The sequence below is a fragment of the Paramisgurnus dabryanus genome, chromosome 8 (assembly GCF_030506205.2).
Source record: "Paramisgurnus dabryanus chromosome 8, PD_genome_1.1, whole genome shotgun sequence".
NCBI classification, from domain to species: domain Eukaryota; kingdom Metazoa; phylum Chordata; class Actinopteri; order Cypriniformes; family Cobitidae; genus Paramisgurnus; species Paramisgurnus dabryanus.
In genome coordinates, this window is record NC_133344.1 from 29,492,948 (window position 1) to 29,520,053 (window position 27,106).

The following is a 27,106-nucleotide window of genomic DNA, read 5'->3' on the forward strand; positions in this document are numbered from 1 at the left end:
AAAATTAATGTACAATGTTAGCTGTAACTTACAGATCGAAAAATTCTTGCCTGGCAGCCAAATCCACACAGCGGTGATCCATCCTCACTGTCTCCCTTGTCTTTTGAACACCTATTTTTTTATTTTCCACAAGATATTTGATTCAGGGTCAGTTAAGCCGCTAGCAAGACCGATAAACAAACACAGACCGGAAGTTAACTTCAGGTCAGACGTTTAACCGCGGCTACGCGTTTGGGTTCGATAAAACCGAAAGCCATGTTTTCAATCTGAAAAATAATAATAATGGAATAAATAACCTATAAGGCAACCCCTTGAACTTTAATATATTAATGAAATTAATCAAACACATTTGTTTCCTCATTTTTATGTAAACCTTGTGTATTCAAAAGACTGCTGGAAAACAGACCTATCTCAACATTACACCAACTGTGATGTACACGCCAACATGTTTACTAATGTGAGCTACTGGCATGAGCCGCAGAGCAGAGCCAATTAGAGCAGAGCTCAGTATTTTTATTCATGACCCTTCCAAATAGAGCAACAATAGGGCATTTCATTCATAGGGCAAAACTTAGGGTTGGGCATGTTGGACATGTAAAAACGTTTCCGTATCATTTTTGCATTTAATAAAGTTACATACCTTCTATGTAAATATCAAAGAACAATTTAACAGATTATTTTAATGCATTCTTTAGCACCTTTTATTATTATTTGAATATATTTTATGTTGTTTAATTATGGACCACTGCTTAATTTATAATTGTGTGTTTACCAAAGAAATATATTTTCATATTGATTTTAATATTTGACATGACCTTACTTAAACAATATTAAAGATGTAAAGATTATATTTTTACAGAATGTTCTTTACATAATTTAGGATGATTTTATGTAGAAAATAATCAATCAAAAATAGGACTTTTGATGGGTTTACAGACTGGGTGAAATATTCATTCACTCTCTTAAATTATTACCCGGTGCCGTTGCGTGAGCGGGACAGCTGAGTTTACTTGAATATTTTGCATGTAAATTTTCATCTAATCATGACCAACTATAACGTTTTTTCATTGGAAAGGTCTAAGAATACATATTTCACAGGAAGAGTAATGGATTCATTTATAAAAAGAGTATGCCTCAAAACATTTATATTCTTGGGTGAAACATTTTCATTTTTATAATTGTATGTATACAAAATACATTTCATTGCTTTTTTTAAATAAATGTAAACTGCTATGAAAACAAATTATGTAATAATTTCACATCTTCTTCAAAACAAGACCAAGATTAGGCTTCTATACCAAAAATGCCAGAGTTATATTAATTTGAATGTGTACATCACGTTACACAAATTAGCCCTTAGTTTAATTACCCTCAAGCTATTCCAAAGCTCAAAAGAGCCAGGACATTATTTAGTATAACTCCAACTGTGTTTAGCTGAAAGAAAAAAAATCATATAGAGATAGGATGGCTTGAAGGTGAAAAAAATATGTGCTAATTTTAATTTTGAGGCGAGTTATTTATTTAAGCAGCTGTGAGACTTTTATTTTGAAATGTCCTACTCTTGTTTTAGCGGAAGCACGTGCACTTTTTGTTCACACTTCACACTTCGGTTTTGCTCTGCTGTCATTTGCACACTTTACACATTTCACTCCCTACACAACAGCAACAATTTCCTGTAGTGTGCATAAATTTGTCCCTGATTTCCAGTAAATGCCAAATAAATAATGGCGAAATACGAGGAGGTTGCTGTCCATGGTTACGAGGAGTTTTCTAAAGCTGTGTCTGAACGGAAGGGTAAAGACATATTCGTTTACTTTTCAGGAGATAAAGATGAGCAGGGCAAGAGCTGGTGTCCAGACTGTGTGAAAGGTACGGATTTTCATTCAAATACCTAAATATTTTACAGTAATAGGGAATAAAGTATATGTTTATAAGCTGATTTGTTTGTTCCTCTTTATGATTTGCAGCAGAGCCTGTGGTCAGAGGAGAGATGTCTCATCTCCCAGATGGATCTGTCTTTATTTACTGCCAAGTAGGAGAAAGACCCTAGTAAGTGCACCATTTTTGCTGGTTTGTCAATCCATTGAACCAAATAATTTTCTCCAGGTGCTTACACATTCATTATAATTACATTTATGCATTTAAGTGACTTACAGTGCATTCAAAAGACTAATTTGATCAGTATGTGTAAGAGATACTAAATCCCACAAGGTCTGTCTGTCCAGTAAAATATCAGAATATGAAATTACAGATTCACTACACATTTGCATTCACTATCATTTTGTTCTTGGCAGCTGGAAGGATCCTAACAATGACTTTAAGAAGAATCTAAAGCTGATTGGTGTACCCACACTACTGCGCTACGGCACGGTAAAGATCAATAGATAAATTATTACAGTATGCATGCTACTTATAATATCACTATACAGCAAAATCCAGAGTTATGTTTTAGAGCTTATCTTGATGTGTTGTTTTGTTTTTTAGCCCCAGAAGCTGGTCGAAGAAGAGTGTTTTAAAGCGGACCTGGTTCGAATGATGTTTACAGAGGATTAATCTCCTAAAATAGTGCTGTACATATGCAATACTAGCCAACACATTTCATGGGGCCTAACTTACCTTTCCAATTATCAATGTGATTTTTGGACTGTTTCAATTGCAATCTATGATCTTGAATGTTAAGCAAAACAAATTGAAGTCTGTCTTATGTTAACTGTACATGTTTTAAAGCATTTTGCACATCATACTGCGTGAATAATATAGAAGAAAGCTTTAAACATACTTTGAAGACATTTAAATAAATTAAGGAAATTTTGACACTAAGACTTATAAACCATGGGACGTAAAATCTCAGCACACATGCATAATGGAAACTGCTTTAATCCTAATCTCGGAGGCATTTATGACCGAAAACATGATTGTTCTTTAACGGTTTTCATTTTCTTTTGCCATGTTGCTTATTTTTGTGTAATCAGCACAAAATAATAAAGTGCATTTTAAAAAGTTTATCTGCTTCATTTTTTTGTGTGTGAACTTTTTTCTCAGTTTTATCAAATACTTGCAAATGGTGCATCTGTGTTTCTTTAAAGTACAAAATGTTTATACGTGTGTTGATGTACTGTAATATGATAACATATAGTTTATTTTACAAGATCTGGTTTTAGTTTTGGACAATATAAAGTGATTTTTCACAGGACTGATCTGTTCAATTTCTTCTGCTTTACTAGTGATTCAGGTAAACATGGTATGCATGAGATAATGCTGATGACATCATTGATCTACTAAGCTCACATGCAAGTTGAGCACAAGTGCATAAAGTATGCACGTATTGACATACTTAAAATGCTGCGATAAATTACATGATCAAATGTCTAATAAATATATTTCCTAGATTTCAAAATATATGTTTAATTAATATTCAATCAATTTTTAATTGGAATATACACTACTGTTCAAAAGGTTAATCACTTGACTGATTTGTTTTTCAATCGTTTAATATGAAGATACATTGAAGACATCTAATGTTTAAAAATACATTATATAGGAAAAAAAATTGTCAACAGCAATTTCTTTCATTACAAAAATAAAAATTGCATTTGAAATGACGTGGTCTAAATAATGAATAATGAAAAAATGATAAAAACTCTTTCAATTCATGTTGATAAAATGCCAAATGTACATTTTTGCTAATTCAAGGCAATGTAAAGACGCTAAACACAGATTAGTTTTTCACATTTAGTCACAACATAATCCTAAAGTTACGTTTGCTATTATTCTCAATTGTAATAAAAACATAAGAATCTAAGTGGTACAAGCGCAATATATTTTTTAAACCCGTAATTATGGAAGTGTGTTGATATGCGATTGCAGCATTCCTCCAGTAGATGTCAGTAAAGTGTCGCGGCGCTGTTGCTAAGCGCCCGTTTATAACAGTAGCACATTCCTGCACACCGCTCACTGTGGACACAAGCGACGGCCGCTGTCCTCATAACCCACGCGTGTACTTCAGGGCGGCCGAAACTGAGAGTCAGGGCCCGCGGATCTTCACAAAGCACCTCGGATTTCATTTCAAACAGCCAGAATAAGCGAACGAAATCAGAATCGCTCGGCTTCCACAGCTTAGCAGCGATGTCGGAGTTTCTGGTGGATCTGCTCGGAGAGCGTCTCGTCAACGGCGAGAAAGCCGAGCTGGATGTTCACGCGCTGGGCAGCAAGCTGTCGCTGCTCGGGCTCTACTTCGGCTGCAGTTTGAACGGTCCGTGCAAGCAGTTCAACGCGAGTCTGAGCGAGTTTTACAGCAAGTTTAAGAAATCGTCCGAGCACAAGGACAAATTGGAAATCGTCTTCATCTCATCGGATCAGGACCAGAAACAGTGGCAGGACTTCTTGCAGGAAATGACATGGCCGGCGTTGCCTTTTAAAGATAGACACAAAAAGGTGAGAGCTTTATAGATGATACAGTATATAAACAGTGGGCTGGAGATGTGATAAATTGTTTGTTTTTTCTTTATAATAAACTAATAGACATTGTGCAGGTGTAAGGTACAAAATGAATGAAATTAGTGAAATCAGATTTACTGATGTACATACACTATATTAAATCATATAAAAGCTATATTAATAATAACTGCACTCTTAACAAAAGCAGGTGTAAGATTTTTTTTAAGAGAGAGATGTTTGGTTATTATTAGAGATGGATTTTAGTGTTCTTATTGAGTATAAAAGTGAAAAGCACAGAATCCAAACCAAAGCCACACTTTGACTGATTTGTATACAGACCTCCATCTAACAGTATTATGATACAGTTGTAATCCCCCAAATATTGAAGCATGAGTGGGTGTCTTCTTATTTTTAGCTGGAGGCTGTGTAAATCTCAGCTACTGAACCCTGAGCAAGTTAAAACACAGCCCTTAAAACCACAGTGAACCCCTGTTAACCATTACCACATCAGCTGTCTCAAAATCAGCTGGCTGTACATCAACAGCACTTTCTCACCGGTGATCCCCCTCTAAATATTATCTAGTAGACAGCTCAATAGGTTTTGAGATGAGAACTAGTCACAATTAATTATATGTCATCTAGAAATAATACATTTCCCTTTGTATGTTTTTACAATTTAATGCTGACATATCCAGGATTTACAATAACACAATTGCAATACTACATGATTTATAAAAAAAATCTAATGCTTTAAATCAAGATTTTTAACTGCGCCTCGTTTTTTATAAGGTATTTCATTATTGAAAGCACATTTACCATTCAGATTTTCAGCAGGTCTGTTTTGTGTCATTTATTAAAACAAACCTGGAAATTATTACTGCGTCTCAGGGCACTTTTAATTGAGCTATTCCTCTGTTTATAGAAATAAGATCTTGTGGTTGTAAATATTTCAGGTTTACATCTCTGGCATGCCAAAAACTAAAAGATAACCTTTGTTTAATGTGCAATACCATCAATAAATGGTAAATAAATCATCTTAGCATTGCATAAATTGCATTGTAATTACTGCTGCGAGTCGAGTGTTTTGTTCCCACAGAATAAAATGTAATGTTGTCTCATTCGCACAGTGTAATATCATTCGATTGATATTTCAATGCAGTATTGTTCTTGAGGTGTGCGTGTTTGTTTTAGTAGATAATATCATTTGGATCATATTCAGATTTGCCCTTTTATGCTGGTATCCATTTTGGTCCATTGCATCAGCCCCACCTCCTGCCGCATGCTTTGGCACGTCTCGCTGAAGAGCAGGTGATGGACGTTTAATGGCTCGTACTGTTTTACAATGGAAGCAATACAAATGTTTAAGATAAAATCTACATCTGTCACCCTGCAAAAAGCCGCATGGATCACATCCAGTGTTGCTGGCAATACAGACAATGATTGAAAAATGATGTTTGTGTGTAATTGGAGCAGACTATTGGCATGTGTTAACAGGCAGATTAAAGTTTATTTGGAATACTTTTTTTACCAGACATAATTCATAAAAAAAAATATTTAGAGACAATAACCTTTCTCAATCTCATTCAACGTTATTTGTTAATGGGCCAAACCTACATTTGTGTTTGTCGTTTCAAGCACCTAGTTTTGTGTCATGTAAGTAAAGTCTGTATATTTTGGCATATAAGGTATCGTATACTGTGTTTGTACTAACAGTTTCTCAAGTTTAAGAATACAAATGTGCCCCTAAAATGTTTATATATCCAGATAATCATCAGCATTCCAGCTGTTCTCTAAACCAGTATTGTTTTTCCATTTATCCTCCTTAAATGCATAGTTCCCTCGAAAATAAAAATCTGTCATCATTTACTCACCCTCGTGTTTTTCCAAACCTGTATACATTTCTTAGTTTTGCTCAAAACGAATTAAGATAATTCGTAACCACCTAGGGCACTATTGACTTCCATTGTGTTGTTTTTTCCTACTATGTAAGTCAATGGTGCCCCAGGTCATTTTTCAAAATATCTTCACAAATATCTTTATCAGAACAATAAAATATACAGGTTTGTAACAACTTGAGGGTGTGTAAATGTTGACAGAAATGTTATTTTTGGGTGAAGTATCCCTTTAACATATGATAGGAATTATAGGCTCAGATGCTTAAGCTGCTAAACGCCTCCTCCGTCAATAATTTAAGAATTATATTAACCAAATACTCTCGGCACATATTATACATTCATCAAAAACTTAAAATCCACTTAATACCAGCCTTGAGCCATTCAGAAATACCATATTGTTGGCACAATTCATTAAGAGTCTGATAAAAATGCTAATTTACAAGAAAACGACAGATGCACTTAGAGGGTTTTGCATCTGGGCTCCTCATATATTCTTTATTCATTGAAATAAATCAATAATGTTTTTGTATCAAGTGATACATTTCAATTTCATGCAAAAATGTATATCTAATTTTTTTTATAATATTTTATATTATAATAATTGTAATCATATTTTAATTGTAATATTTGTTATACTTATACTTATTTTTATTAAATATTTTATGTATAATATTTGTGCTCCTGTATAGCTTAGTGGCTGAGCATTGCGTAAGCAGCGCTTAAGGTCATGGGTTGGAACTCAGGGAACACACGTTAATAAAAATGTATATATACCTTGTAATGCACTGTAGGTGGCTTTGAATAAAAGCATCGGCCAAATGCATAAATATAAATTAATAAATATAATTATATTTATGCACAAGTGTGCATGTTTGCACATATATCCAGTCAGACACTTTTGTCTCTTACAGCTAAAACTGTATTCCTGTTTCCACAGTTTTACATTGTACATCTAAATGCTGTTGCCATTGGCAGGACAACATAAGCCGTAATGTAATATCATGCCATAAATAATGCTAAGCCATTGTACGATTCTAGTATATGGATGTCTTGGATATCTACTCGAGGCTTATTTAGTCTAATCTTCATGGGGGATTTAAATGACCCGAGCAGGCCCAGAAAAGAGTGTTTGTCTTGAAATAATAACATCTTGGGTCCCACAGAGAGTTGATCTTTAAAGATTTGAGCCAGCCAATGTCATGTTTCTGTTTGCAATCACAGCATGAGGATGAACCGTCTTTCCTTTCTTCATGGGAGACCGAATGCAGTGAGACTTTTGTGTTTGCGTTCTTTGTAAGGCGTCAGTTGATGTGTGATGTTGGCCTGCTGCAAAGCCGAGCCAAGGCTGTGGTACTGCGGGGTATAAAGTGGCACATTTCCCTCTCTTGTTGTGTATTGCTCTTTTAATGGGCTGAGGGGCATCCCACTTATAAACAACTGGAAAACAAAATTGACACAATTTATTTTATTAATAAATGTACCCAACCTTGAGATTTTTGGCTGATGTAACCAAGGTGGCATGGGCAGAAATATTTGTTTAACCAGTAATATCATAGTCTGCTTAATACAATCCAATGAAATCATTTACTACATCTCCATGCTCCAGTTTAATCCTTTGACTCACAATGCCCTGGTTTTGGCTTCAATAGTGTTAGCACACCCATCATCATTATTTGTAATGTCTGTATGCACTGAAGCATATCATTTTTGTTTACCAAATTTTATTTCTAGCTCTGTGGTCCAATAAACGGAGGACTAGTGATTTATATATTTGATCTATTCTAGTCATTTTCTCTCTATCACTCTCGCTCTCTCTCTCTCTCTCATGGTTGGTCTGCAGTGTATCAAGGGACAGTCTGTGCGTTGGCACTGCCTTACAAGGACACTTGCATCAGCCGAAGCGGAGAAAACCGCTCGTAAATCAGTTACAGGCTCTGCCCGGTTCCTGCCAAAGCAGTGTCGTAAAGTAAATATCTGCAAAGGCTGTCCAAGAGACAGATTTTTTTGGGTTGGCTCGAGGAGATCTGCTATGCCACCCATCTTAACAGATTCGGGCGGGCAGCTGCTCTGAGCTTTAGAGATTGCTAAGGGGGTGTTGTCATCAGGGTGTCAGGGATCTGACAAAAACCTGGCGCTCTTCGTTCATCATACGGTCCGGAGCCGTGCCGCTCCGCACAGCTTTGATTTCAGTGCTGGCGGCTAGACAGAGATGGCCTTATCTGCAGGATATTATACAGGCGTCCCTATCATCGAACAGTACATTTGTCTCTGTGTGACGAACACAGATTTTCTGTCTGCTTTGTGCTGATAGTGAAACAGCTCAGTGGGAATCATTGAGTTCGGGGAAATTCGGATTCACTTTCAAAAATTTCCTTTTTGGCCTGGTTTTACAGACAATACAATTAAAATGTTATGGTGCTTTGTCATTTTCATATGTAAATATGTGTGGTCTGTTTTTAATGTGCTCATTGTGATGTCACAATCTTAGCATTTCCAGATTAAAACATTCTATAAACTGGTCCGGGTGGTCCGGGGATAAACTTTGCGTCTGTAAGCATTGTACATCAAACTCTTACTTCAAAAGACCAACGGAAATCCTGTTTTCCATGTCAGCCTAATCTGTAGCTGCGGTTACAAGCGAGGAGTCGGCTGTGCCTCTGTTGTGGCTACATATGCTTGCAATTGTATGCAATGTGTGACAAGGCAGATTATGCGAGGAATGTGGGCATACATTTGCTAAAGAGATCCTATAGCGTTATAAACACCCCGTGTGCCAAACTTAACTCCTTACACTTGTACCTTTTTTAAGATCTATTGTGTGTCTTTCAATAGACATACTGTAATGCGAATAGTGACAATAGGAGTGCGGACGTGGTAAGTCCTAGCGGAGGACTGACTTTTAAGGTTTTTAGTTACGTGTCGAGATAAAAATGAGCCAGAAAAGACTTAATCTCCACCGCTTTTTAGAGCAACTTGAGAGCACTCTGTTCCCAGAAGTCTGTAAAGGGAAAATAGCGCACAATAGCTGTCGAGCTGTGACCCTGAACAAATCCGTCGTCCAAGTACAAGTTTTATGTGATAGTGTACTGTAGCTTGACTGTGTAAGGTCTTTCCTTTTGTTTATTCAGGACGTTTATTCCATTGTTAAGGCGATTTTGGACAGGAATAGGGAAGAACTTTGGAAAGAAGAGATTTTGATGTCATACTTTGACGTTTAGAAATCACATTAACGTTTATAATGATTTAATAGGCCATATTTATTACTATGTCTGCAGTCTTTTAATAACATTATCTCTACTTAAGTATGTCTATTGGTCTGACATTACTATGACAGCTACAGTAAACGCTACAGTCAGATTATTTTAGGCAAGCGTGAAAGCCAAAGGCTAGAAAGATACTTTATGCACAGATGTGAGTGCTCGGCCAATGGATTTCAAGTGTCTGCATATTTACTGTGCCACTATTGTGGCAGAAACAAATTTGGGTGCTTAAGGAGATGATAGAGTTATCTTCAATGTCTGGGCCATTAAACCAGATGTGGTTTTGCGGTAGCTTGCTGTAAACATGTTGACAGTTTAACTAACTTTAACTTCAAACTGTTGACGTGGAAGAGAAACCGACCAGTCAGAAAATAAAAACCAATGTAAAAAATAGACGTTTTATAATGAAATGAGCATGTGTTCATTTTTCATAAAAAAAAAAAATTACAATGGGGGTACTGTAGTTTTTGTTTGGTAGATGCTATGTGTGGACTTGTTGGCTTATCTTTATTTTTTATTTAATAATGGCACTTTCCTTCCACATATTTGGCTTCTTTGGGTATTCTTGATTTTATTTTTGTTGTTTTTTCCACCTCTGAAAATGATAGGGTTGCACAAATTATATTAAAATATTGCAATATGCATATAGTTGTGGTTTGCTTTAAAGGGATAGTTCGGCCAAAAACGATATTAAACCCATGATTTACTCACCCCCAAGCTGTCCGAGTTGCATATGTCCATCGTTTTTCAGACAAACACATTTTCGGATATTTTAGAAAATATTTTATATCTTTCAGTTGATTAAATGTAATGTTACGGGGTCCAGCAATAGTCCACGACCTTCAAGTCCAAAAAAAGTGCGTCCATCCTTCACAAATTAAATCCAAACGGCTCCAGGATGATAAACAAAGGTCTTCTGTGGGTAATCCGTGCGGTGTTGTTGTAGAAATATCCATATTTAAAATGTTATTAACGTTATAAACTACCTTCCGGTAGCGCCGCCATCTTAGAGTGATGCGCATTCAGGATGAGAGCTTATGCAGCATACAGCGGTTTCTCTGCTGCTGCTCTGTGCCCCCGCCCTCCGAATTTGTCATACGTCACTAAGAAAAGTGCGTACACTACGCTAATACTCTCTCCTGAGTCTAAGATGGCGGCGCTACCGGAAGGTAGTTTATAACGTTAATAACATTTTAAATATGGATATTTCTACAACAACACCGCACGGATTACCCACAGAAGACCTTTGTTTATCATCCTGGAGCCGTTTGGATTTAATTTGTGAAGGATGGACGCACTTTTTTTGGACTTGAAGGTCGTGGACTATTGCTGGACCCCGTAACATTACATTTAATCAACTGAAAGATGTAAAATATTTTCTAAAATATCCGAAAATGTGTTTGTCTGAAAAACGATGGACATATGCAACTCGGACAGCTTGGGGGTGAGTAAATCATGGGTTTAATATCGTTTTTGGCCGAACTATCCCTTTAACTTGATATCTTATTATTTCAGAATTACATAAAGTTTAAATTTTCAGTCGATGCAGATAGCAGACAGTCTGGCACACAATGTGACCCTAGACCACAAAACCAGTCATTTTTTTAAATTGAAATCATCTAAAAGATGAATAAATAAGCTTTCCTTTGATTTATGGTTTAGGATATGACAATATTTGGTCCGAGATACAACTATAAAAAAATCTGGAATCTGAGGCTGCCAAAAAATTGAAATATTGAGAAAATCGCCTTTAAAGTTGTCCAGATGAAGTCCTTAGCACTATATAAATCTCACAAACTAAAGTTTACGGTAAGTTATTTACTAAATATCTTCATGAAACAGGATCTTTACATAACATCCTAATGATCTTTGCCATATTATGTAATAATATCGATAATTATCAAATGCTTTTGACCCATACAATGTATTTTTGGCTTTTTGTACATATATACCCATGCTTCAGGTTTTGTGGTCAAATATTTTGTGGTTTCTTTAACATTTAATCAAATGTTAAAGAAAGAAAGTATGTGGAAGAATGCTGATGTTGCTTATAGAATGTTCCTTTTTTAAGGATGTTTTATATAGGCCTAGTTTAAATGGATTATACAAACCTAAAGCATTATTGTATCACATATCAAATATCAAATTATTTAGAAAATTATTGCATGTTGAATTTTCTTCAATTATATGCTGAAAACCTTTCTTTATATGTATGTCAGTGGATAAGATATTGTGGTTGTGCCGACAATTTCCCTTTTTATATGGAAGGAATCTTAAGTGAATGTGATACAAAGTAAAGGGCACATATGCAAAATCTATGCAAAGTTTTTGGACATATGTGTGTTGGCCATTGGGTGAACACCACCACCCAACACTGAAAGAAATCCACCCACTCCTTCTTTTTTAATTCCATTTAAACCAAAACACTCTCATTAGACATGCTGTTTTGATTTACTTGTTAATGTGACATCACACTGAAAAAATCCTCGCCCACATTCACTGACTAACTGGTTCATTTTACCCCAAAGCTTTTGTAAATGTGTTTGTTAGTACATTGTAATGCTAATGTGGCTAAAGATACTATTGTCTCATATTGTATTTACAGAAATCAGATCTATTTTTAACCGAAAGTGCCCACTGTTTGCTGTTAAAGGAAATCCTGATTTGCATTTAAAGGTACAGACACAAAAATAGGGGCATTTTGGACATGTTATAATACATGATATGGGGGGTATATGGGCTGAAACTTTAGAGACACATTCAAGGTACACCTGAGACCTATACTGCATCTTGTAAAAATTGGCACACTATGTGCCCTTTAAAGTGTCTCTCGATGCACACTTTACCTTTTGACCTTTATTTACCTCAGCTTGTTTGCGTACAGGTTGAAAGTGTGTCTGGGTTAGTTTGTTCTGCTGGGGGCTCTTCAGCAGTCGACGTCTTTAAGAAAAAAACCACAGCGTTCTGTCAGCCGTGTTTAGTCACTGTGGCTGGTTGCCCGATTGTTTATTACTAAAGCGTAGCACAGACATGTCGACTGTCTCTTTTGGCAGCCTTGCACCTACACACGCTGATGCAGGCCCTGCTGTGAATCTGCTTTTGACTTGTTTGCTATATGAATATATTATTGGGGTTAGTTTCTGTATGAATCATACCAATGTCAGTCAAAATAGTGTTTCTGTCAATTTAACATTAGTTTCAACTTGTAAAATGTACTTTTAACAACCTGTTTCTTAAATGTATGTAGTTTTTTACGATCCTAAAGGTTAAATAAATACTTACAAGAATCAAAATGGTCTCATAATTTATTCGCCCTCATGCCATCCCAGATATAAATCTCTTCCTTTTATTTAGTTGACTACAAATGAATGATTTAAAGGGGACATTTCACAAGACTTTTTTAAGATGTCAAATAAATCTTTGGTGTCTCCAGAGTACATATGTGAAGTTTTAGCTCAAAATACCATATAGATAATTTATTAAAGCATGTTAAAATTGCCACTTTGTGGCAAATGAGCTGATCTCTGCACTAAATGGCAGTGCTGTGGTTGGATAGTGCAGATTAAGGGGCGGTATTATCCCCTTCTGACATCACAAGGGGAGCCAAATTTCAATGACCTATTTTCTTGCAGAGAATGGCTTACCAAAACTAAGTTACTGGGTTGATCTTTTTCACATTTACTAGGTTGATAAAACACTGGGGACCCAATTATAGCACTTAAACATGAAAAAAATCAGATTTTCATGATATGTCCCCTTTAATATTATAAGGCGGCCATCAAATTATCTTTTTCTAAGGGGTGTCAACATGTCAAAGCTCAAAAATGCAAATCCATCCATCATTAACTCTTTCACCGCCAGCGTTTTAAAAAAAAGTTGCCAGCCAGCGCCAGCGTTTTTCATGATTTTCACCAAAGTTTAATGCCTTCCAGAAAATGTTCTTCTTTAAATATATAAACATACAATATACCAAATGAAAGAACAGACCCTCTGCTTTCAAACAAAAAACCGTTTCATCCTACCTTCAGTGGTTCTTTTGTCATCAGCTTTTGAATATGGGTAGGTTTCTGCAAAAACACTACATTTTAAGCAAAAAGCAGAGATAATTCCATTTTTGTGACGGACTTTTCATAGAGATCCCAATCAGAGCGATCTTTAAAACAGACACGGACATGCAGCCGCTTGCCATAGGGCAATACTCTCGGGTTTAAAAAGTTGTGGAAGGGCGCCACCTGGTGGATAATAGCGGTATTGCGGAAAGACGGATCTCGTCATTGGCGGGAAAGCGTTTTCTCTTAATTGACAAGATATCTCATAAATGGCGGGGAAAGAGTTAAACCATTAATCCAAATGGACTCCAGTAACATAACATGAAACTATATGTTTATGACGCACAATACACTATATGATACACGTTAAAGCATTGTGTTATTGGATTTTAAAAATATTTTCTGGTGTGTAGATGTTGCTACATTTTCAGTCATATTTTGGGAAATGATGATTCATCCCATCACAAAAGCACCATAAATGCCATGCAATGTTTAAATCGGTAGCTCACGCCGTAAATCATTGTGCAGATGTTGTGGGTTCATTCCCAGGCATCAAGCATACTAATAAATATGTACTGTAAATCACTCTGGATTAAAGCATTTGTCAAATGCATTAAATGTAAAACATAAAGTAATGACTTGCTGTACCAAGTTAACCCACTGTAGCTCTCAGATCTGTTCCCATGGATCATAAGGTACAAGAGACAAAATACTTGTGAACTCCAAAACCACTGACATCTTAATTAAGGGTCTTGACGCCTTGGATGAGGATCTTCGTTTTGAGGTTTTGTGATCAAAAGACCCTGAAGTGGAAATATGTAATTAAGGGTTTATTATAGTTTACCCACTGCTAAACTCCTCCTGAAAGCATTAATCTGGATAGGGTTTTTGTTTGTCAGAATCGCCCAGAACCATAAAACTGGAGTGCATTTGTGATTAACAAGAACCGAAGTGAATGAATCACAGGGTGATGAAATGTTATACAACACTGATGCTCAAACTCTGCCATAGCCTGCGGAGTGAACCGGCGAGCAAATTTTTCCTGCGGTAAGTGGTAGGAATTGGGACCGGGCCAAATCCTTCTGATCATCTCAAGTGGATTATTATACTGTAGATGATTTGTTCCTTTTAAGTCATTGGTGCGACTCCCTGCTTCGAATGCTCTTATCTGTCCGCTTAGCTCCAAAAAGGACCCATCCTGACCTGAAATGACTCCTTAAGTCGGTCAGACTCCAGACTTAGCTCTTGGTGCCCTAAAAGACAGATGTTAGTTTTGGAAGGAAACTGCTAAGCTTGTGTAGCGAAGCGACTGTGTCTAATGGATCCCCACAAAATGATCTGCTGTGGCACTTCAGCGTATTATCCAAATGTTCCTTTAAGGCACACGCTGAACCTCGGCCAATAAACGGGAGATTTGAGAGCTGTTTTCTTGAGGCAACGCTTCTGTTTGCTTGCGTTTAGTCCTGCTGGTTTTTCTTTTATTTCAGCCAGACAGTTGGAAAGGTTTTACATGCTGTTGATGGACTGAAGGTACAGGTGTGTTTAATAACAGGATGAAGATACAGACCCTGAAATTATTTTTGTTTTATAACATCGCCCTGAAAGTGCGAGTACAAACATATCCAATAAAGTAAAACATTAAAGGCTGTTTTCAACGCCTGCCATCACTCTTGCTTGCTTTTTATGAGTATGTCATCCATTGATGTGTGTTTAACGTTTGCGCAAAAAGTGCTCGAAGATCTTGGAAGTGCTTAAAACCCCATCTGCTTTTTATTGACCTCTGTTATATCCGTGGTGCTTTGTCAAATGTTGTCCTGCACTCATTGTGGCTAGCGCACACATTAGACGCTCTTGAGCTGTGTCTTGGACTATCTTTTAATTTTGAAGTTTGTGAAAACAAAGCCGGTCCTCTTGTGTAATGTGTGTATTTTCTTTCATATTTATGTAATTGTTAACAGATTCCAGAAAACTGCAGAGCTGTCCTTTGAAATATGTTGGCAAAGTTTCTGTGAAAGTGAAGCAACAAGGATGTAATTGAGTTGTTGTGCAGCGTGGGCCTGGGAAGCTGACAACTGTGAACTTCAGTACTTTACAATTAGTGTTTTGTGATTGAGGAAGTGACTGAGAATGACCAGAATGCTTAAAAAGTATTGTAAGTTGAAAACAGTTTTAGCAGGAGGTTATTTAAGGGGATTGCGGGTTGGCTAAGACATTTTACTATGAAATGAGCTTTCACGGGGTGTGCATTGAGACCAGAGAAGATGGGTTACAGGAGATGAATTGCTCCCCTCCAGCTGTTTTTTTCTGATGAGGTGTTACTTGATCAGGATTTCTGGAAACGTAAAGAATGTTGAAAAAGATCCAGAGATTGTTTAATAACACAGCCAGTATGAACATCCCAAATACTGTATAACGCATTTGTCTAATGTTATAATAAACACTCAAAAAAAATATTTGTTGTACTTATTTTTTTAAGTTTAAACAACATGAATTAACAAATCATTTCAAATTTCTTGACTAGTAAGGAGTTGAGATAAATAAAAGAAATAGGCTCAAAGGAAAACACCCTCGTTTCTCAATATTTGACTATGTTCTTACCTCATTTTTAGATTAATTAATACCATTCCTTCATTCCTTAGGATCCAAACAGGGATGAATTTAGAATCCACTAAACACTTCTATGTTTCCCCTATTTAAAGACCGTTACATGAGTAGCTACATGAGTAAGTATGGTTGCACAAAATAAAATATGGCGATTTTCTTTTAAGCGGATAGAAACTGAGAACTATATTGTATGGCGTAAGAGCACTTAGTTTGCAACACTTTGACCTCGGCACGCAGTAACATCATCCCTCCAGACTATTCCCGCTCTCGCTCAAACTTCCATCAATATTACTGTGCCCGAGGTTGAAGTGCTGCAAACTAAGTGCTCTTCCGCCATACAATATAGTTCCCAGGCAATTCACGAGAGTCACTGCGCAACGTACCCAGGGCATCGATTGCTCACTATGCTAAAACTGTTTTGGGAACAGCGTCCAAGATGGCGTTGTTACCAGAAGCTAGTTATTCCAGTTTATAAAGTTTGAAATCTGGATATTTTTCCTTACAATGTTGAATTGGTTACTTGCAGAAGACACACATTAACACCTTAGAGTTTTTCCTCTAGGGGAAATCCTTCTGTGAAGGATGGATGCCCTTTTTTGGGTCATCAGTTGTTCCCTGTTCCCTGTTTTCTACCATTATAAAGCTTGGAAGAGCAAGGACATTTACTAAAATAACTCCCAAATGTGTTTGTCTGAATGTTGGTGGATATATATATCTCAGATTGCTTGAGGGTGAGTAAATCATGGGGTAATTTTGATATTTGGATGGAGTATCCCTTTAACCCCTTAAAATTTCAATGTACAGTAGGAGGGACACTGCATTATTTAACAGAAAACTTCATCAAATACAACTAAAAAACTAAAAGCTAAACATTTCACATATCTTTGAAAAGTTGAAATTCTTGGGATTCGAATGATGTAAACAATTTGTGTCCTTTTTAGGCATTTTTTTTTAGCCTTTTTCAGGAATGCTAAGGGGTCTTTACAACTTTATTTTTATAATTTATAGCAATTTCTACTAGCCCAAAAAGTTTAAATGACTTATTAATTCAAGTTGTTTAAAGGTGACATAGAATGATTGAACGGGGTATTTATCCTTGTTCTGTGATGTGACATGTAGACCAAACATTTTTTGTTTGGGTCTGTAATGCCTTAGAAGCTTCCTAAAAACCTCTCTCAGATAGCTCTATTAGGGTGGGGAATTTTAAACAAGTGGTTTTGCATCTATTTGGCTCCCCCTTCTGGCTTAACTTGCAATCTCATTACTGATTGGCTGACTTTGCTGCCACTCAAAAAATTTAGCCAATTTTTTTAAAGTGGAGGGGCGGTGAGATGCCTGTGATGTCATAAGCATCAGTTTTTCAGATTGGGCCGTTTTCTGACTGACATTTCTAAAAGAGGAATTTCTATGAGACTGAGATGTTTAGCATGTCTAGCACTTTTTGTATGTTCGTAAATGCGGGTAGACTACCGTTATTCAACAAAGTCCCCTTTAAACTTAAACATTTAAGTGCATAAAGGAATTTTTACAATGTACTGTTAAATATAATGCAAGTTTGTGAATGTTTTTTTTTAAATATAGTTTTTCCTCTTCTGTTAAAGGCACAATATGTACAATTTTTGCAATTTTTGCAATAAAATATTTAAAAAAATTACTAATACAATGTAAATATATTCACATGTGTATTTGCATATCATTAACAGAATGTTTTGAGTTGTTATTATTATTCCATTATTATTATTATTACATATTGTGCCTTTAAAGACAAGATGATGTCTCAGTCCGAGTTTACTTTTATTACATAACCATCATCAATATTCTGCTTTCGTGTTTTATATCAAAATCAGTAAATGGAGTCTCCGATCATAATTCTAGGATATAACAAAAATCATTTAAATATATATATAAAAAATTGAAAAATACAGAAAAGTCTTTTTCATGTCGGTTGAATTTCATGCTAACATTGTGTTAATGTAATTTTCTCTGACCAGTCATGGTGTATATAATTGCAGTTTGTCGTCTGGTTTGGTTTACAGTGGAGCTTTCTCAACAGCATTCTCAAATTGCGTGTAATAACATCTACCGTCAGTGAAGCATAAAAATCGCAGGCTTTTTCCATGAGAGCTGTGGCGATGGTTAGCAGTCGTCCCCCGCTGTGAAAGAACAGTGGGGAGTCTCTGTGACTTTGTGGATTGCTGTAATCGCTGTTTTGATTCATCATTTTCTTAGCAGGTTTTTGAAACCGAGGAAGGCTTTTTGAAATGAAAGGGTTTATCAGCTTAAGGGTTGTAAGCGCACGAGGGGTCGCATCTTTTGAAAACGTTTTGGATAGATGTGTCCGGGCAATTAGAGACCCTCCATACGGCTGTGAGATTACTTCCATAGAAAAGCGTAACGAGTCCCATTTTATCATTTAGCTTTGGTGTGTGTTAAGCTTTAATCCAGACATCAATGCTCACTGTGTGGATCTGACAGGCAGATAAGATAAGGGCAGAAGATAATATAAGAGTTTGTCAAGCTCGCCTTGACTTGGAAACAGGTGCTGAAAAATTGATTTGCGCAGTCTATGTTTGTTTATGTATGTATGTGGATCTGTATATCAGTTTTGTCTAGATCTGTCAAACTATCTAGATGACTATGTATTATGCCTGTCTGTCTAGAAATGGTTAGGTCTGTGTAACTGTCTAGATCAGATCTGTCTCTGGTTTGTATATTTAGATCTGTTTATATATCTAAATTTGTCCTTGTTACTGTCCCGTCTCTGCCCATCTATCCAAGTAAATATCATTCTAGATGTTATCTAGCTAATTCTGTTTATCTGTCTGTGAAATTGTTAAGTTCCATCTATCAATCAGCATAACTTATGAATATACATGAAACACAAACACAGAAACTGCCATTTGTCTCTTGTAAAAGTCAATCAAGAGAGACCGATGTTAAGCTTGACTAGCAACAGGTCACTCATTAACCTGATGGCTCCTCCTCCCATCGCAGGTGAGTGTGTCCTTCACCACCTGTTCATTCATTCAGGAGCTTAAAAAAGACCCAGGAGCTTTGTCTTTGTATGGTGATTTTGCTTTTTTGGCCCATGTGCCCTTTGTTCCCCACACGGTTTCTGTATGCATCACTAGGTGCTGATGGAGCAGAGCCTCTGCTTCGGATGGGATGAACGCATGGCTTGTTTGTTTATAGAAGGAAAGGCTGTTTGACTGCCAAGTGCCGCTTCTCCCGAATGGGTTGGCCTGATGCTGGAGCAGCGTGGTTTAATATGAGCGTCGGCTGGTTGCGAGGTTGAAAGCAAGTTTAGTATGTGAAGAGAAAATTATGTTCATGACGGGCGGTACTCATTCTACAGAAAAGTTCAAATGAATCGTTCACCCGTATGAAACTCTTCACAACAAAATCATACTGACAACAAACGTCATTTTTGTGTCGGATATCATGAATGTGTTTGTTAATAATCAATGTGAATATAATAAAAAAGCAAGAATTAAGATCCACCTCTAAAAATCCTGTGTCGCTGGGGCAAAGCAGATCAACCTAAAACACACAAAATTATGAATGCAGTCATATGAATTCATACAAAATGGTTATTTTGTAAAATGAGAAAATCATACTGAAAACAAACTCCAGTTCTGTGTAGAATATACTTGTCCCAACTTGATCTCATGGGAACACCTAACTATTTTACGAGGTGCTGATATAGTATGAAACTGCACAATATGAATTTGTACGATGTAAAGAAACAAACAATTATTAGAAAAATGCTAAAATGTTGCTCCTACTAACCGAATGTCGCTAGGGGAAAAGCACATCCTACTAAACATACAAAATTACAAATGCTGTCATACTGTATAAATTATACCTGCAAAATAGCTACTTCGTAAAATAGTTACGAATTGCCATAAGTTAATAAAAAAATCATACCAATGAAAAACTCCAAAATATTTGACCCTTACAGAAAAATGTAGCTATTTTACAAGTTGATGGTTTTGTATGAATTTGCACAATGTAAACTGTACAAAACTTGATCTCATGGGAACACCAAACTTTTTTACGAGGTGGTGATTTCGTATGAAACTGTACGATATTAATTGGTACGAAATACATTTTACAGAAACATACGATTATTAGGAAAAAAGCAAAAATAAACTCCACCCCTAAATCCAATGTCACTAAGGCAAATCAGATCATAATAAACATACAAAGTTACGAATGAGGTCGTACGAATTTATACAAAATACGAAAAGTAGGAATTTATGTAAAATATGTTTGTCCCAACCTGATCTGATGGAAAGGATAGAATTAACTATTTTGTGAGGTGGTGATTTCGTATTAAATCGTAAAATATGAATTTGTATAAAGTAAATTGTACAGAAACATACTTTACTATAAAAAAGCAAAATATAAAGCTCCACCCCCAAATCCAACATCACTGGGGTGAAGCAGATCATAATAAACATACAAAGATACGAATGAGTTTGTACGAATTCATCCAAAATAGCTGCCTCGTAAAATTGCTACGATTTTCCAGTAATATTCATGACAAAAGCCTACTGAAGACAAACTCCAGTTCTGTGTAAAATACGCTTGTCCCAACTGGATCTGATGGGGATACCTAACTATTTTACAAGGTGGTGATTATTCTTTGCAATCGTACAATATAAATTTGTCCAAAGTAGATTAGAAACAAACAATTATTATAAAAAAGCAAAAATGAAGCTCCAACCCTAAATCCATCTTCCCTGGGTGAAGCAGATCATAAAAAAAAATCAGAAGTTACAAATGAGATTGTACAAATTAATACAAAATAGTTACCTTGTAAAATACTCCAAACTGGCACGAGACGTTCTAAATATTTTACTATAAGGTGTTGATTTGTATGAAAACATATGATATGAATTTGTACAAAATAAATTGTGCAGAACAGAGCGTGGGAGCGAGCGGGAAGCGGAACGTGCGAAATATAGTCGGTTTGTATCCAAAGGACGGTTCGATTGCTCTGTCTCGCTCCAGTTCCGCTCTGATACTGCTCACACCACGACTCTAGGGCATTCACAAATCTACCCAGAATTCACCTGTGCCTTCAACAATTTACTGCGTGTTGATTTTCCTTTCTATGTCTATGTTAACAGACACACTGCCTGCAGAATACGCGCGTATCAGATGCGGTCCAACCACACCGAAAAAGCGGACCCGCGACTATAGAAGTGAATCGTTTTCCGTAGCAGTCACGAAACAAACCACCCCACATTCGCCAAACGGGCAGTGTTTCCCAGGCGTAACGCTTCAGTTGAAAGTGGCAGGTGTTAGGCAGCAGAGAAATTTTAAATTTGAGCGAGTGTGGAGCGATTTCACCGGAGCGGAATGAAATTGTAGGTGAGCGGAATTGAGTGAAGCGGTCTGGTGCGACTTTGAGATATTCCCACCACTCAGCTCCGCTCACATGCTTTGGTACAGAAACAGCTGGTAATTTTGTACAATATAACCATACATTTCTGTTTAAATGAAGTTTGCGCACCCAACACCATTTTAACTTTTTAGTGTTAAGGGATGTTAAGTGAAGAAGTGCTGGCTTCATAGTGCTCTTCTTAAACCCACATCCTTATAGACGGTTTATAAGATAATCACTGTGCTTAGAAGGTTGTATCAAACAGACACCACATTTTACAAGCACTGCTTGACAGAGGCAGGTTTAACCGCATGGGTGGCTCTTTGTGGAGGAGGACGGAAATGTATTTGTAACATGCCTTAATCCTCACTTTAATAGCCTATAAGCCCAAAACACTAATTACAACATGACATTGCATTCCTTCTCTGACAACTGTTATAAATACTAGCATAAATTGTCTTTATTAAATCCGAGTATTATTTAAAAAATAACGAGGTGTCAGGCTTCTACATGCCCGCATTGCAGCCTACAGTGTGTTGAAATCTACACCCAGATATGCAATGGGCAGGGCTGTGTACTTACAATACAGTATATGCCAATCTGAGTTTTATATTTAAATATTAAATGCTGTTCTGAAGTTTAACAAAATGTAACAATACGTACTAAGGTATCTAACATTGTAGGAAAAGCTACAATTGTTACATTTCAGTCATAAATATGTCACAAAAAAGTGTGTAATTTCTTGACCACTGGCCTCATATGTTGTTTTTTCGGTTCATAACCGCTATAAACTTTTATTTTGCTCTGTGTTATACTGTCTGCAGTTTCATGCACATGATAAAGTGGTGTCTTTGTGTTGATGTGAGTACTACTAAAATGAGTGATAGTCTATAGAGCGGTGTAGAAGCCATTGTGTGGGTGAAAACAAAGCCCCCTTCAGTGAATGAGCGGCTATTCTTTATCCTGCTTCATTCATTTTATTCGGTCTCCTTATCCCCAGCTGCGAGCCGGGCCAAACTAAATATCTGCCTTGGCCTCAATGCATGGAATATTACTGAAGGGAAAAAGCAAAGCAGTTTATGTAAGTGCAGGGATGGTCATATACAGTCAACGGCCCTTTGTGGCATATTTTGTGGATATTACATTTTGTCTTAAGTACTTTTCCTGTGTGCGGTGGTGTGACTCTGTGTATCAAAGACCTGCTGCCACTTATTATATAATCGCCTGGTCACATTCTTTTAACGTTTGAGTATCTTATAATTTATTGTTGAATGTGAATAAATGATGATGTAGAATAGATCAACTGAGCACTATGTAGCAATGAGATTGCGAATTGCAACCAACCTCAATTTCGAAACGCAATGAGACGCTACGGTAGCTGCCACAGCACAAACATGTCTTCGTCTGAGATAATGTAGGCACGAAACGAATATTACTGTTTGAATGTAAAATACCACATTTGACACGTTTTGGAAGCGTGTCTTGCATACACAAAACCACACACACACACTAGTGTGTTAGTTTTGATCTTTTGAGATCTCACCACAGGCTGCAGGTGTTGCCGCGTTCTCTTTCCTTCGGCAATGAACTCAACAATAAAGGTTTCAGCGGTATTGTTTTGGCTTCCAGGCGCCTGCTGTGCAGTTTCATTCTATTCCCATTTCCAGTTCGCCCTCCCCTCATTTTTTGAAGAGAGACCCGTGAGTGGATTTGGTCTTGAAAAGCGAGGCGGCTGTCCTAGAATAGTCTTTTAATTGGACCACTGCAGCCTCACAACTCCAGTTTGCGAAGGCGTCTATGGGAAAATTAAAATCAGAGGCTGCTAAAATCAAAGTCACGTGTCAACCCAGCTTGAAGGGTGGCCGGAGGGGGGCGAGATAATGAAGCTTACCAAAGACATCTCAAACTTTAAGCTTTAAATTGCAGTGACTTCATGTCATAATACACCATGCTAATTCTGTCAATTGACATTCTGCTGTTAGCAATAGCTGTAATTAGCAGATGAAATATGTCTTTGTGGCGGTTTGCGTGGATGCCTCATCTTTTGAATAAGCAGCTGTGCTATTTCGAGAGTTACTTTCTGCTGAACCGCACTTGCCGTTTGTTTGACGGAGTCAGGAAACTCAGGCTGAGCTTTGTGTAAGTGTCTTTTCAAAGAGTAGATTGGGTTTTTGGTTTGGGATTTACACTCAGTGGTGGAATTTGGGTTTGTGGGTTCAGGTTTTTTGCGTTAACTTTGTGTGAACTGCAGGAAGAATGGTAACTTAAACACAACAATGAAGTGAGGGTCACATTTAGTCAGGGAATTGGTCTGTGTTGAGATGATTTATGTGGCATGGAAATGGATTTTAGACTTTGAGAGGAAGGGACACCTAAACTCTGCAGTGTACTCATCTTTTGCATTGTTCTAAACCAACAGCGAATTCACTACGATGGCATAAAATAATGTGATCAAACGTACATGTAAAAACATTAATACATTTTCTCATCCATGATGAACATGATAAGCAAATTGCAGAAGTCACTGGATGGTAAAAACAACATCTACCGTGGTCTCCTCTCCTTCATAACGTCATTAAACTTCGCCTTTGTTATTGTGAAATAGAGGTGGTGAAAATTTTACATATTGTTGCTTTAAATAGAATTTAATTCTTATGAGTTCAGATTGGTTTAAAGTTGAGTAAATTATTACAAAATGTTAATATTTTTTCCAATTCAATTTTGTCTTAATGTTGCATATGGTCATTACAGTATTTCAATTTAGTTTTCTGTGTGCACTTTGTTTTACAAAACCACCTGTAACTCCTCCTGGCCTACCCATGGTGGTTCCAGAGGGCCCGTGCCATTTGAAACATAAATGCTGTTAAAGTTTAATGGTCTGTAGGGGTGAGACTGTGAGAGTATGAACAGACACTTGAGTGTGGAAAGAGGGCCGCTTTAAGATTTACTATGCAAGAGTGAGGTGAAAGGGCCAAATGGGGAGACCTGAACACCAGCTTTGTCTGCCCTCGATCACCTACTGTTCAGAGTGTCTATACTTTAACATGGACATAAAGACGCAAAAGGCCAGATCTTAGTCCAATTACCTCTTTATGTTTCTTCTTTTCCTAATTGTTTCTTTGAAGTCTATTTTTGTTTTTACATTTTGCTACTTCTGTCACATTGCCACCACTTTGACAAAATTGGCATTTTCTTAACACTTTGAGAGAAAAATAGGGTAGTCATTCTTAACAAACAGCATTGTTGGACATCAAAATAGAATTAATGGATTGGTGATCAATAGGTGTGTAACAATACACTGATATGGATGCATGGATACATCAATCAGATGAGTAACACTATTATCTATCAATTACGGATGTCAAAAGATTAATCTCAATTAATCTAAATAAAAGTTTGTGATGGATAATATATTTGTGTGTGTATTTTGTATAATTAGTATGTATGTAATATAAATACACACATTTACACACATTACACACAACCAGAAAAATTGTGTTTATGTATAATTTTTTTACATTTTATATATAATATAAAAATTTTAAAATCTAGATAAATATATATACAGGTAAATGTTTCTTAAATACATACATGCATGTGTGTGTATTTATATATAAACAAAATAATTACACACAGTACACACACATATATTATGCAAAAAACAACCATTTATTTTAAATGTGATTAATCACAATTAATCTTTTGACTGTCCTACTATCAGTGCAGTACGGTAAAAATTTTGTCATACATATTTTTAAGAGGCACCTTTATTTTGACACACTACACATCCTTATGCTATGTCCAGATGCATATGCGCCAAATCACACACTGTAAAAAATACTTAAAATATTTTGTTAAATCAACTCAGATTTACAAGTCATGTTAACAGAGAATAGTTATCACAACTTATAGTTGAAATATAGTAAAATATAGTTGAGAAAACTTAATTTTATTAGATATAACAATTCACCTGTAGTTATAACAACTCATCTCTATTCAAGATTAATAATAGTTAGTTGAAATGACTTGTAAATTCATGTTGATTCAACAAAACATGTTAAGGCAGCAAAGTATTTTTTACACTTGCTTTTTAAAACTCGCTTGCAACGTGTGCATCTGCGGCAGATTGCAGCCTAACAACAAAGAAGTAGCATCTAAATATACAAACATTAAATTTAGTCAGAAATCCGGTCTGACGCAAGTTTGTAAGGTATCGATAAATATTGTATCGCTGGCTAGGAGAATCAATCAGATCATATTTTGATAAATTTTTTGACTTGCGTTACATTCCTAGTGATTGGTGTTAGTTGTTAGTTACAGCCCAAGTGCCTACCATCCCATTTGTTTCTTCTGTAAAACTGCCATTTTTGTAAACATGACACATATGGTGCAAAGAGCTCAAGGTCTGTAAGATAATTGCTTTTGCAGACTTAAGGGATTCGCTTCTCGGCAGGTTCCCTTAGCCATTTCGTCTGTGAAAAGCAGTTCACAGTTGCTGTTGTCCGGTCTAGCAGCCAAAAAAACCCCAAAACAGAAGCAGACCTTTCCAATGCGAAGGCACCTTTTCACAACAATGGCCTTATTCCTGTGAAAGGGAGGTCTCTTGGACCTTTAATAGACCATCGAGAGAGCTCCACGGGACTCTTCTAACCAACTCTTTATTGCTAGAAAGTTCCCTGTGGCTCTAAGGAGTTGATGCTCTCTTAGTCTATGAATGCAACTGTGCCACCATTACACACTTTCTCAGGCTCCAACAAAAGACCCTCATGGCCGGCCCCCCTAAATCCCCTCTTCTTCTGTCCCATTTATCTACCACTAAACCCCCTCCAAAGGCCAGGCACCCTGCAGTCCTGTCAACATCAGCGGATACCTGCGTTTGTTACCAGCCAGTGACCTTGATTTCACATTTTTGTTGTTCGATTCACTGCATTTGGCTGTAAGTCAAGTCAAGTTCAAAGCCGGGGGCAGCACAATTGACTGGAAGTGGAAATCTTGTGTGTGGAAACAATTAACTCTACATGCCAGTTTATTGATCCAAGCAGCTGGTTGGTTGGTTGGTTGGTTTGCAAATTTGGGGGATGGGCAATGAAGAATGTTTCAGGGCTGAACATGCCAGCTGTTTTAGCACCAGCTTTTGGTTGGGGAGTAAGGGAGTTCAGACCAAGGCCTTTTGCATCCCGCTGATGTATGTGTGTGTATATTAACATCCTGTTCAATTCCCTCATCTCATACCGTTCTTACTAACTTGAATTCTATCATTCCATGATTTATTTAGGGTGGGACACTATGTTGACTTCAAATACAATAATTGGTGTTTCCATTAAAACAAGCCTACCTATTTCTGTTGCACATAGGGTTAAAGGCAAGTTCAAATCCCTTACCCCAAATTGTGAACATGGGTGCATATCTTACACCTACACATTTCAAATGATATATTGTGTGATTATATTGTGTGACTCTTTATAGTCA

At 36.8% G+C, this 27,106-nt stretch overlaps 2 protein-coding genes across 2 annotated transcripts in view; both read left to right on the forward strand.

Annotated features, from left to right (window-relative positions):
- The first annotated feature begins 1,577 nt into the window (after nucleotides 1–1,577).
- txndc17 (thioredoxin domain containing 17) lies at nucleotides 1,578–3,002 on the forward strand. Its single transcript, XM_065280160.2, has 4 exons — nucleotides 1,578–1,869; nucleotides 1,968–2,049; nucleotides 2,295–2,370; nucleotides 2,485–3,002. Exons 1-4 carry the CDS (start codon nucleotides 1,725–1,727, stop codon nucleotides 2,551–2,553), a joined length of 372 nt encoding a protein of 123 aa, XP_065136232.1. The 5' UTR covers nucleotides 1,578–1,724; the 3' UTR covers nucleotides 2,554–3,002.
- An 829-nt stretch (nucleotides 3,003–3,831) lies between these two features.
- nxn (nucleoredoxin) overlaps nucleotides 3,832–27,106 on the forward strand; it is a 63,267-nt gene continuing 39,992 nt past the window's right edge. Inside the window, exon 1 of the mRNA XM_065281458.2 lies at nucleotides 3,832–4,434. Coding sequence (XP_065137530.1) covers nucleotides 4,126–4,434 — 309 coding nt within the window. The 5' untranslated portion in view covers nucleotides 3,832–4,125. The remainder of the gene's footprint in view (nucleotides 4,435–27,106) is intronic.

Coding starts and splice junctions, on each gene's coding strand:
- txndc17 (XM_065280160.2), top strand. CDS start 1,725: ATGGCGAAATACGAGGAGGTTGCTGTCCATGGTTACGAGGAGTTTTCT. Junction 1,870..1,967: donor GTGTCCAGACTGTGTGAAAG/GTACGGATTTTC, acceptor TATGATTTGCAG/CAGAGCCTGTGGTCAGAGGA. Junction 2,050..2,294: donor CAAGTAGGAGAAAGACCCTA/GTAAGTGCACCA, acceptor TGTTCTTGGCAG/CTGGAAGGATCCTAACAATG.